General features: G+C 48.6%; 1 protein-coding gene across 3 annotated transcripts in view; it reads right to left on the bottom strand.

The window, feature by feature from the left end:
• Positions 1 to 13,318, bottom strand: part of Schip1 (schwannomin interacting protein 1) — a 99,482-nt gene that overhangs the window by 15,099 nt on the left and 71,065 nt on the right. For all 3 annotated transcript variants that reach the window (XM_048794650.1, XM_048794651.1, XM_015486951.2), the window contains exon 2: positions 10,855 to 10,973. In XM_048794650.1, coding sequence (XP_048650607.1) covers positions 10,855 to 10,973 — 119 coding nt within the window. The remainder of the gene's footprint in view (positions 1 to 10,854; positions 10,974 to 13,318) is intronic.

Raw genomic sequence — 13,318 nt, 5'->3', positions numbered from 1 at the left:
GGAACGTTCTCCAGCACCAACGGTCTCTCCCGATCCTAAAACAGCCACCACTCCTGGACACCACACGAGGTCCGCCTTCATCTTAATTATGGCCAGAGGATCTCCAGGAGGTCTATATTTGGAAATAAGAAGTTGCCATTTTCAAGTATCTCTTCTGTGCCTGGCTCTCTATGTATCTGACTTTGGACTCCCAGATACGACCAGGCCCCACGATTCCTCATGTTCTTATCTGGGCTACTCCACTCATTTGTTCCTGTTGGCTCCTAAAGTCATTTTAGGCTCATGACCGCCAGGTATGTGGACACTCGGGAGTTGAGCCAGAATCAAACCAGGACTTCTAACAAGTCCTGAGTGCCTGGATCACGCATTGCAGTGTACGAGCAGAGATGTGGGGTACGCATAACCCCAGCAGGGACTCACATTCAACAGACACTCCCTGTCTTACCTAGGAAGAGACAAACATTTGAGCTATGTGGATATTCATAAAGCAAGGCCCCGGGAGCAGCAAGGGTCATGAGTCCTATTGCACACATGAGAAAACAGAGGCTGAAAGAGGTTGAGCTGCACCAGGTCACGGTGCTGGTGTCCAAGTCCAGGACAGCATCCTGAGGGGCCAGGGCACTTTGAGAAGAAGGAGTAAATTCACAAATGGAAGAAAAAGGCTAAAGAAAGCAAACCAAAACATAAAGCTGGAAACACCTCCAATGCCTAACCAGAGAGTGATTAAGTATGTTAAAGTGAGAGGCGTCACGTGCAATTTTGCAACTAGTAAAAATACAGCATAGCTATGACCACAGCCAAGTGCTCCTGACGTGCTTTGACGTGAAGCCGCCAGAGAATGACTGCACTCTCTAAATGAGCACGGAGGGTATATGTAGGAAAAGTGGCAGGGGATAAATACACTAAGCATTTTGGTGGCAGAGTTGGCACTGGATGTGTCTCCTGAGCGCCTCCGAGTTGCCACATGTGGGCACTTAGCACGATTAGAAAAGGAAAAGGAGAGAAAATGAGAGCTGGTGATTAGCACTGTATGTTGGGGGGTAGGTGAGTAGTTCAGTGTGGACAGCTGGTGGGGTTGGGGGCTGACGCAGAAGTGTCCTGCGGGAACCATGACTCAAGCGTGAGTCAGGAGGAGCTTTTGTTCCTGGCAGGGTGCTCGGTGGTGGGAGATCCGTGGGCAGCAGGAAACACATTTTCTTAGAACTGTTCTGTGCTGGACTCTTCGTTCAACTGTTGGCATGGATCCTTAGCCTCAATCCCACTCTCCTTGGATCTCAGTAAATTATAGGCCCTAAGTAATCAGCATAAATGAACTGTTTGTATTTTCGAAGCTGTGCTGCCTATTCACCTGCCAGCCTGCAGTTGAACTATCTGTCCCACCTACTGCGGGCAGCTGTGGAGCCAGGTGGGCTAGAGGAAAACTCTGTGTGCCCAGACCCAGACTATGGCTCCCATGGCTGGGGAGGAGGCATGGCCCTGGAGTATGATTAAATTAGGTGAAAAAAAATTTTTGATTTGGTGCATGTACTCCACCTCTGAGCGCCACCCGAACCCCTAGTGTGAAAGTCCCAATTCCAGTTCTCCTCTTCTCAACCCCACAGTGCTACTTTCACCACCGGCAATGTCTATGCTGAGAAATTGTTGGGGGCTGCCACTGAGGCTTGGTTCCTCTTCCAGGATTCAAATTCTAACCACTGTATTCCAAATGGTTGTTGAAACAGTGGTGGGTCTACGGGGCTGCATTGACTCTGTGAAGCATGGAAATTCACATTGTGTCATCTTTAAAACCAGGGTGTATCACAGATGCCATCCCAGCAGCCGGCGGCCAGAGTGCACTTCTGAGTCAGGTGAGGGCCTCCATGGGAGGCGGCTCTGCACGCTGTCCCTGGATAAGAAGGTGCTGTGCCTGCTGAGGGCACCCAAGTGACCAGGAGGAGACAACCGTGAAGCAGCATCTGGTGAGAGGGCAGAGCGGCGACCACTCCACCAACACACATCCCCTTCCTTCTTCTGTGTCCAGGAGACACGACGAATGCACATGTCCAACTGAGTCCCAAAGGACTCTAATGACAGAAAGGATGCTCATGGTGCCGAGCGGGCACATGGTAGCTGGCAGAGGTTTTTTTCTGTGATACATAAAACAATGGCCTTATAACTAGCGGTATCCAGGAGTAAGCGACAGTGATAAAGTGGGCACAGCAAAACCCAGTGCAGCGTAGATGCTGTCCAGGAGCTCGACGGAGCAGCAGGCAGCCGCTGCACAGAGGACGACACTGAGGGAAAGGTGGTGAAGCGCCCCTGGGTGGCAGAGCCAGGCCGCAGGCCACCGCCCGGCTCCCAGCACCCCACACACTGCCTTCCAGGACACGGGTCCCAGCAGGGCTCCGGAATGTGGTGCAGTGAAAGAGCTTGTGACAGCGGAGGACAGATACCCTCCTCAAAGTGGCCATCTGCCGAGGGAAGTGGGCACCAGAAGTTGGGGGCTACGGTGGGAAGATGTGAGCTTCAACTCAACTTCCAATGATGCTGCTCAGTTTTAAACCATGCACAAATTCTCATCCACTTAAAAACACGTCACCTACCATGGCCAGTGGCTCCACCTTTCCCTCCCAGTCTGGCAAACAGCAGCATGTGAGGGCTTTGGGCCCGAGTGAGACATCTTCCTGGGGTTTAATGCATGCACTGACCCAGATGAGAGCAACCGCAGGGCATAAAGAGTTGTACTGCAAGCCTGAATGAAAGGGCCGCCTGGCTGTCTGGCCAGGGCACAGGGCTCCCAGCAGCAGCAGATGTTCCACGGTGCCTGGTCATCCCTGGGCTGCGTGTGTTCAACACACATGAGCAACCACTGTCCGCAGGGAGGGCAAATGCAGTGATAAAGTCATGAGAACTGTCAATGATGATGCGCCAATGAAAAACAACTCCTGGAAGCTCTTTTAATTAAACACTCAGCTGTCCACCAGAGCTGTTTTTAAATATAAAATGCAGCCCCGTGGCCTCTTCTCTCCCTGCCTCCCGCCCCTTTGCTCAGGCAACTGAATTCTCATTGGTGATTAAAAAAAAAAAAAAATTCATAAGACAGGGTGCAGCTGGTCATGCCTCCAGCAAGATGTCAGATTCTGCCTCACAAAATTAATTGCACCTAATTAAGCCGGGTCATTGGCATGACTGTAAAGCCAGGCTACTTATTAGACAAAGAAGATTTCACAAATACCAATTTGCTTTTGTTTCAGGTTTGTGAAAGAGAAGACTTGCTTACCTAATAAAATATGTTTTGTCATTTTCATTTTATTACTCTGCAAAAGATCCACTTTAAATCTTGCATTGCTTTGAGAAATTGTGCAATATTTTAGAATACTGAAGGTAATTCTTGCAAGAGGGCATAAAAGAAGGCGGACTTTCTATAGATTGCCCAAAGACTTTCTGAAAACTATAAAGAAGGCACTGGTAAGCTACAACAGGTAATGACATGTACCTGGAGGTACCTACATGAAGGGTGTTTTTTTTTTGTTTTTGTTTTTTTTTTTTTAAAAGCAAATTATTAGCACACATGAATGAGACTGATGTGAAGTTTTAAAGATATGCCATGTGTGATAGACAGGTGGCATGAGTGAGTACCTGTTTTCCAGATGCCAGAGACAGCTCAAGCACTGAAACAGGTCCACCTCCTCCTCACTTGGGCGGGGCAGACCTGACCACTCTGCTAACTCCTTCTAGTACACTATGCAACATACTATTTTCAGAGACAAGAGGGTGCACTCCTTTCCTGGCAGAAGGAATAGCTGGTCCCACCTGGGATTGCATAATGTGTTACACGTGCAGTTCTCCCATTTGAAGCCCAAGGACCCTGTTTCTTTAACACCTCTAGGAGTGGTGCCATTGGCCTAGCTAACAACACTTCCCTGGGCCATGTGGCCCCTGCATCCAGTGCTGCTGCCGAAGGGCAGGAAGAAGGCAGGTTTCGACAGTCTGACTTCTTCAGCCCGGCACCCATAAACCTAAGGCCAGGAAAGCAACGTGTTGTGATGAGGGGAACTGGCATTGGAGCCAGCTGCTCAGGGCTATCTGGGAGCCTGCTTCTCATATGCTCAGCATTGGAGGGAAGGGTGCAGCCTGGCCACAGCAGCCCAGGCACACCTGGAAAGGAGACCATGCTGCCCTGTGTTCATGCACAGGCATGTAAGGAGCACGTGTCTTGGGGTAAGGTAAGAAGAGTGGGGATCGGAGTTATGTTGCTCCTCAGAGGAAAGGAGAATGCAGAAGGCAGGGCAGGTCTTCTCTAGGATGCAGATCAGGTTGCCATGTTGATAATGGGGGCTTCCTGGGTGTCCGTTACTAATGACCAGATTGCTTTGTGCCCTCACAGCAGCAAGACTGGTTTCTACTTCCTCAATGACACCAAGCTGCACAAACTCTGGCACCCAACAGAGGATGTTAACTGACCATTAATTTGGCTGATTAAAAAAAAAAATTATAGGAAGTATGAAAACAGTAAAAAGGATATTTATTTTTTTCAAGAATATGACTAAATGTAGAATTTCTTAGAGACCTTATTTCGAAAATAGGTAATGCATTTTTCCTCATTGCCTTTTAAGTTTCTCACATGCTTTTACTTTTGTTGTTGTTGATGTTGTTGGGACAGGGCCTGCTGAGTGGCCTAGGCTGGCCTGGAACTCACGATCCTTCTGTACCAGCATCCTGAGTTGCGGGGATTACAGGCGTGCACCACCACACCCGGCTGGTTGCTCTTTTTAAAGAAGAAAATGGCAGGATTACACAGGCTCAGCTTGAGAGGCCGATTCTGTACGGGTTAGCACACATAAAAAATATGACAAAAATGACACCCCTTACATTTGCCACAGTTGGGTACAGCCAAATTTAATTAGCTGAGTTATGAAGCGATATCGAACATTTCCTTGCTGCGGTTGAAGGCATGAAATGTCTTTATGGGATTACTGTAAGCTGAGCTTATGTTGAGCGGCTTGTCACTCTGACAAAGTACTCGAGGAGAGAGCACCACCTAAAGAAGCCCAGTGCACTGAGACCTGCACTCCACCATGGAGAGCCTATGCAGCTCCACGTCCCCCCAGTCCCCTGACCCCTTCTGAGTCCTCACGTGCTGAGCGTGACAGGGGCTGTGCATTGGAAACCACATTGCACCCCAGTCACTTCAAGGATCCTGCTCACCTCGGTGGTCCCAGCCTTCACAAGCAAGCCAGATTTCAGAATCTATTATGTGGCCAATTAACGAAACCCCAGCTTCATTTAAAATCGTGTCTTGAGCTCTTCAGAGTAGTGAACTACTGTAGGATTTAGATTCTGACTTGGAGCTAACTGAGCTCTGGTGCATTTAGCAGCAACACCTGGTGAGCTCTATTCAGCCTTCTGTGAGCAAGAGGCAAGGCACTGCCCACCCAGAGGAGCTTCAGTCTGTAACTCAGTAGCAGAAATCAAGGGATGGAGAAAGTGGGCTCTCCAGAGGCAGGGAGCCTTACTGAGCATTTTCCTGCTACATTATTACTAATGAGGACAATTAGTCTTTGCAGATTTTAAATTCACAAAGATAAAAAAAAAAAAAACCCTGAGGGGGATCCAAAAAGTCATGGTGTTCTTGCAGAGGATGAGCTCATCCCACAACGTGGAGATGAAAACCTCTGAAGGAACAGGATGTAAATAATCCTCCTTATGGTGAGTCCCCACATGGCTCATCCCAGCTACTGTGGGACACGTGTTGAGTTGGTGAGCTGTGTCTGCAGAGGGCAGATGACTCAGGGGGCGTTCAGTGCGCTCTGCCAGAAGCTCCGATGGCTCTTAGGGGAAGTGCAGGGTGGCACAAGGAGGATAGTGGGGCGGAGGTGCTGGGTAGCTGAGGTGCCCCAATTCCCTCTTGGTCCTGCTCAGCCAGGGAGACGCTCTGCTCACACTTAGAGTTCGGCAGGGCGCTTACTTGAGATGATATTGAAAGCCTTCATGAGACTGAACCACAGCACACTGAACACAGAAAACAGGCTCCCTTCTGAAATCCTACTTAGAACAATGCACATCGACCAAAGAGTCCGTGGGGTTCAGGAAGAAAACAGAAGCTAAAAGGCAGATGCAACAGCCGTATCCGACATGTAACCTCCAACCTGACCATGGCTGCAGGAGGCTGGTGGAGCCAGCGCGTGCAGGTGCCCTGGAGCCCTGGAAATGCTCAGGTGCATCTAAACCCAGGGGTGCACTGAGCACAAGGTAGGGCTGCCCCTGAGTATCACGGAGAACTGCCACCTTCCCTGCCCTCCTGGGGCTGGGCAGTCAGGAGGTTCACTGCCCTGAGTGGTGAATCACAGGAGCTCTGGACTGGCCATACCTGAGCACAGCAGAGATGGCAATGAAGTGCCTGACTGACATCTATGCCTACTTGTCATAGACTATATGAAAGATGGCACAGTTTCAACTCATACACACACACACACACACACACACACCAGTGATTGAACTCAGGGGTGCTCAACCACTGAGCTACAATCCCAGCCCCATTTTGTATTTTATTTAGAGACAAGGTCTCACTGAGTTACTTAGTACCTCACGGTTGCTGAGGCTGAGATCTTCCTACCTCAGCCTCCCCAGCTGCTGGTATTACAGGTGTGCGCCACTGAGCCTAGCTCTCATTTCTTAAGCCACTACACCCATATACTAAAACCAGACAAAAATGTTCTAAGAATGCAAAAGATCCATGTAAATCATGAATATAAATGTAACAATCCTAAACAAAAAATAAATAAAATCCAATAGTGTCTAAAAAATGATAACTCCCTTAAAACAAACTTAGGTCTATATCAGGTATGCAAAGATGGTTTAATATTTTGAAAATCTATATGTGCAATCTGGATAGAGCTGAATGATAAAATCATCTCAACAGATGCTAAATACCCGTTTGATAAAAATTCTTTGAAAATTGTTGATAGATGGAAACATCATTAAGGAGAAACATTAAACATAAAACTAACATCATCCTAAGGGGGGAGAAACAGTAGAATTATTCCATTTAACATGAGAAATGAGCTAAGAATTCTATTTTAGTCAGCTGTAACCAAAACACTTGGCAAGAGCAACTTAGAGGAGGAAAAGTTTACTTGAAGCTCATTTTCTTTTTCAGAGGTTCAGCCCATAGATGGCCAATTCCATTGCTCTGGGCCCAAGGTGAAGCAGCACAGCATGGGGGAAGGGACCAGCAGACAGAGGCTGCTCAATTACAGCCATCAGGAAGCAGAGAGAGCAAGAGAAATGGAGCCACATGGAAGCTGAACCCTTTCAAGGCAGTGACTCACCTTCTCCAGTCATGCCCAACGTGCCTACAGCAAGCACCCAGTAAGTCCATTCAAGCCAGGGTGGACCAATGAAGTTACAGCTCCCCAAGTCCAATCGTTTCACTTCTGACTATTCCTGCAACAATAGGAGCTTTGGGGAAGAACTCATATCCAAACCATAGCAGATTCCAAATACTACTGTTTCTAGTCCTTGCTGTATGGGAGTTCCTACCAAGAGCAAAAGAAACAAAGAAGTAAACAAATAAGGCTGCCATGAGGCATGCACAGTGCTACTGTTTCCAAAGTCCAGACTTTACAGACAGCTTTATTAGGACTGACAGGAAAGCTGAGTAACAGGAGCAGGAACACAAAGTGGCTGGGCAGGGGGCTTCTACAAAGGTAGCTGTATTTCTGATGCCAGCAGCAAGTGATGCTTGCTGAGATATCAGAAAACAAGTGCCTAGGAATTAATACAAAAAAAGATGCACAGTCTCTCCAAATGAAAAGTTACAAGACTTAAGAAATATTAAAAAATATTTAAATAAATGGAGAGACAGACAATGTTTATGGATAGGAGAACTAAATATTGTGAAAATATAATCCTTCCTAAGTTGATCTTGGACTCAAAGATCTTAAGAAAGTATCTTGCTGAACTTAATTGGATAATTCAGAACTTATATGAAGGAATGGAAAAGCAAGATTAGGCACGTACTTCTGAAGAAAAAGAATGTGGAGAGGAACTGGCCTGTCCAGATGCCAGAACTTATTCTGAAGCTATGGTGATTAAGAGCATAGCTTTGGTGCAGGAAAATAAGGGCAATGAGACGATGACCATATGAGGCAACAGGAGAGGTTAGCCTTCTCTCCCATACCACAGCAAGAGATCAACTCCCCATTGGTTATAGACTTTTAAAGTCAAGGCTTTAAAAGGTCTTGGTAGAAAATGTAGTGAATATCTACTGAATCTTAGGGTAGAAGAAAATTTCTTGTACAAGATATTGACAGCATTGCCTAGAAAATAAAATTTGGGTGTAATTAATGGTATTAAAATCAAGGATGGCTGACTATGGTGGCACATGCCTCCTACCTCAGCCTCAAACTCAGGAGGCTGAGGTAGGAGGAGCACAAATTCCAGGCCAACCTCAACAAATTAGTGAGACTCTGTCTCAAAATAAAAAGGACTGGGGATGTAGCTCAGTCGTAGAGCACCTCTGATTTAATCCCCAGTACTAAAAAAAAAAAAATCAAGACTTTATGGTCATAAATCACACACTAAAGAAGTGAAAAACAAATCACAACTTGGGAAGTGACTTTTGGAAAGGAGAGTGTATTAAAGATTAGTGTGATGACTAAAGAACTTCCAGAAGTCAGTAAGAAAGCACAAAGAATACAACAGAACACCAGATGTAAGACCCAAGCAGATATTTCCCAGAAGAGAAAACAAAATACAGCTAATAAATCCAGTGGTGTACATTTTAGACCTAACCAATCAACAGCAATTTAAGAGCAGCTGGAGTGTCAAGCGTCGGAAGGGCCTGGTGCACAGGCTCTCTGGCATGCTGCTGGAAGAAGGGTCACTCGTGGTGACCTTGCTGGAAATGGCCTCAGCAAGCCCGTTCCTAGCAGGTTCAATCACAGGCCACACCAAAGAAAGGCCTACACATGGAGCAGGCCACAGCCCTGGGGTGCAGCAGTAGTACCCTCACAACAGCAGCCCACACACAGCATGGTGCCACCGCAGAGGAGCAGCTCCACCAACAGGTACCGTCCCTCGGCGAACCACACAACAGTCACCCTGTACAGCAGGCAGCTCTTAAATCAGATGGTTACTCAAGATAAAAACTAAGAAGCTTAGCATTTTCTTTAGAGATAAATAGCAGAAGAAACAGCCAAGGAATTAAGTTATTACTTCCGGAGAAGGGAGAAAGTGCCTGTGTGTATCTACGCCTAAGTGTAAATGTATTGTGTCATACATGCACCACTCGTATGCACACTTGTAGATATGTGTGTGCACACGCTTGATTCTACAAACAGCTGCTGAGCATTCAGGCGGGGCTTCCAGGTGAAGGCATTTTGGCACTTTGGGGACATCAGCAATAGCAGAGATCTACGTACAGCATACAGTACAGTCCAATCCCCCTTTCACAAAAAAGAGGGAAAACGAGGTGTCAAACAAAGGTGAAGCGGCCTGGGATGGACCTGCAGGTCTCCAGGTTCCTTGGCTGGACGCTCCCTGTCATGTCCCACCTGCAGAGGAGAGAGATTCCCCAAGGCCTGGGGAAGCCTGAGGGCTCAGCTCTGCTGTGACACGTGGGACCATTTTTTATCAGTCTTGAGACTGGCTACACACCCCAGTGAGGGAGATGCCTTTGCACCTTGAAGCTAGCTAGAGCTCCTGCCCGTGCATAATAGCCTGCAGGGCCTAGATAGCGCACACTGGAGTGAGCATGTCCACATTCTGGTTCTGCTGGGTTAGATGGCTCTCTGTGGACCAAGCCTAGCCTACTAACAGCCAGATGAATAAATAAATGCAGGCCAACATTAAGACGCCCAGTTCTGGCCTCACATGAAGCAGACAGCGGAAATCTGTTGGTGGGATGAAGGCATGGACACTCTCATTTGCCTCCAGCTCTGGCTGCAGGTGGTAAATATATGTGGTGTTTACACAGGATACATTTGCCCAAAAGCAGACTGAGAGAAGCAGACACTGGGGGTGGGAGTCAGGGAACGCTGATGGGTCTTCAGTTACCATCTTTCTTGGAAACATGTTCTAAGTGCTTGCATCCCTTGGAATATCTGCATTTGGCATGATTTTGTTGACTGTCTACCTCTTTGTTAACCAGAGTAGATTATGGAGTGTCAGCATGGACCTCCACTGCGAGCATCTTAGAAATACAGAATCTCAGGCCCCACTAAGACCTAATGAATCTGAGATGTCCCCCTGACACAGCGCCTGAGGACTCGTGGAGGGAGCCAACTGGAGTTGGAGAGGCTCTGCCCTATAGCCCCGTGTCCTGCGTAAAGCTATAATCTACACGCACTTTATTTAGAATTAAAAGTCATGCAAGTTACCAGTCATATCCTGAAATAAATTATGATAAGCAGGTAAGGATAGCGTAACAGAGGAAAACCGCCTGGAGGACAGGCTGAGACAGTGATGAACTGCGGATGATCAAAGCAGGAGTTGCAGGTCTGTCACTAGTGCTGGCTGCTATCACAGGTACTGGGTGGTTCTGGGTGCCTTGGGGCTGCCTTCTGGGGATTCTAGTGCTCTGCCACCTGTTGTCTTAGGCATTTGCCAGCATGCCCACGAGTGTGGCTTGACCCTGCATCAGTCTGCAAGGTCAGTGCTGTCTACAGGAGTGAAATAGCAAACTCTGACCTCCTGCCACTGGGCAATGCACCACGAGGAGCGACATCAAGAGTACCAACCAGCAGCTGGGGAAGGTCTGCCTAGAACCAAGGATGCCAGCACTGTGGGAAACAGCCGCCCGGATGAGGGGCTTCTGCTGATATGGAGCTGGGCGGAGACTGCAGTCTGGATGGACCCACCCAGGGCACTCACCGGGAGCTGAGGCTGGGCTTGCCGCTCCTGCTGCAGCTGGTGTAAATTCCTGGGCCATCATCAAAGCAGCTTCCGAGCGCCAGCTTCTGTCTGATAGACTCTCTCTCATTTTTCTGTGCCTGAAATTTCAAGAGAATAAAAGATGTTGATGAGCAGGCAGAGGCATCCCGAGCTCAAGCAGCCCAGCGTGCCAAGCTTCTCAGAACTGTGCTGCTAGAGGAATAAGGGGCAGGGCTGCGACTCAGAACATATGAATTACTGGAAGCTGAAACTAAACCTCTGGCTCCAGGCTCCACTCTTCAGAGCCCTTTGTGGTCGCAGCCGGGAAGCAGGACCCTGCTGCTAAGTGCCCTTCACCAGGACAAAGCTGAGCACCTGGCTCTGTGACCTTTCTTCCCACCTGCTGGTGCAGGGCAAGCTGTGGAGATCAGCACGCTCTCCTAAATTCAGTCACTTGATCTCCTCCCTTCCTCCCATTCCCTTCAGCCCACATCTTCTAGGGCACAAGCGTGGGTCAGCTCCTTGGCCAGTACCCACTGGCCTCATGAGCTGGTGATAGCCACAGCAAGGGATAGCCCAGGCCAAGGCCAAGAAGCAAATGGTGCCCACCTACAGCATGCCCAGGTCCAGCTGGGGACCCTGGCCAGGTCTAGAGTGTGAGAAGCCCTAGGAGAGATGTGTGGGACAGCTGGAGACAAAGCGGCCAGTGTGCATGGGAGGAGCTGGTCAGTGCAGTGCTGTGACCTCCTGGATTTGTTTCTAGTATCAGCTTCTGTATAAAACCTCACCTGGCCAACTTTCAACCCTTTAACAATGGGGAAGAAGAGTAGAAGGTGTTTCTTTAGTTTGAAAACTAGTGTGAAAGCAAACGTGGTGCGGTAGAGACCCCAGGCCAGGGATGAGAAGGGGTTCTGTTCTAGTTGGGGATGGTGTCCTAAGCAGGAGCTCAAGGCTACCTGAGCAACTCCTATTAAAACATTCGGTAAGGAAGCCTGGAAGGTGAGACAGGGGGATGCTTGAGGGAGCCTGGGAAATGACTGGGTTCACCAAGGGAGATAGTCAGGCAGCCAGGGCACTGTCCCAGGTGATCACTGGTCACACGTGGCCATGTGCATTTAAATCTGATGGTCAATCAATCACAATTAAATCCAGATCCTTAGTCAACATGGCCTCATTTCAAGAGCTCAGCAGTCATTGGAGCTGGTGGGCCTGATACTGGACAGCACAGAGAGAAACACGACAGTGTGGTCCCTTGGGAACAGGGTTCCCAAGCTCCAGCTGGGCCATTCATCCTGCAGGCCTCTAATCCAGGTCCCCAGCTCTAGCTCCAAGGGTCAGTGGGCTTGAGGCCTGGCTCAGAGAGAAGGCTCACCTCTCCTTTGCCTCTCTCGAGCACTATCCAGTTCTGGGCCCCAATGCATTGTGCTTAGCTGCCCTGCTTAGCATGTTCTGAACACTCATGGTTGGTGAGAATGCCTGTCTGTGTAGATGGTCACGTAACCTAGGAGCTCTCGGGTGTGTGGAGCTAGAGGGGACCACAGATTGCTCCCAGATGTGACACTGATTCACCTTTTTTGCTGAGCAGGATGGCTCTGGGCCCTGGAAAGTGACCTAAGGATGCAAAGGGAAGCAAGATGCCTTCCATCCCAGTGGCCACTTGCCATTTACTGCTGGGAACCGTAGTTAAAGCAAAGCACCTTCTCAGCACACACGGCTGGCCCTGGAGACGATGCTGCCCAAGAGAAACAACACAGCATCTTCGTCAAATACAAACTACCTTCAGCAGCCTATTTCTCAATCTCTATAGCAAAGAGACCCTCACCCCATGTCCTCACCATCAGGAAACTACAGAGCAGAGCTGAATACCCAAACACGTGAGATCGGGGTAACCTGAGCAGAAGACCACGTCACCATGCTAGGGGCCAACGCTGGCCCAGGCTGAGAGGCTTTGCTTCAGAGAGCATCTACCCACTGTGCCTGTGTGTCTGTCTCTGTGGCTCACTTGGCCACTGAGCTACAGACACCGAGAGGCCCCAGTGCATTGTGCTTAGCTGCCCTTGAGCACTGATGGCTTGGAGAGGACTGTTAAGCACTCTCTTTCCACCTCTCTCTGGATCCCACCAAACAAATCACATATGGAGAATATAAATGTCACCCGTGATACTATCACTTAGTGACAGATTGTGGCTAACATTTTGGAATTTCCTCCGATGTTTTATCTTACGTGCTCATTTTTTCTACTTTATAAAGTTGAGATCACACTGTTGATTGTATCTGGAGGGTATCCCTGATACCACTTCATATTCTTTAAAAACACAGTTCTTAAGGACCACACTCACTCCATGCTATGATGTCTCCTCCACGGCCAGCCATCTGAGTGTGCAGAATGAACAACAGTAGGAAAGCAAGTGGCTTCACACTGGTTCTTGACACATGCCTGGAGGCTTCACGGGGACAAGCCCTG

The sequence above is a fragment of the Marmota marmota genome, unplaced genomic scaffold, assembly GCF_001458135.2.
Source record: "Marmota marmota marmota unplaced genomic scaffold, marMar, whole genome shotgun sequence".
Lineage (NCBI taxonomy): Eukaryota > Metazoa > Chordata > Mammalia > Rodentia > Sciuridae > Marmota > Marmota marmota.
The sequence above is the reverse complement of the archived record's forward strand: the minus strand, read 5'-3'. Positions and strand labels throughout refer to the sequence as shown.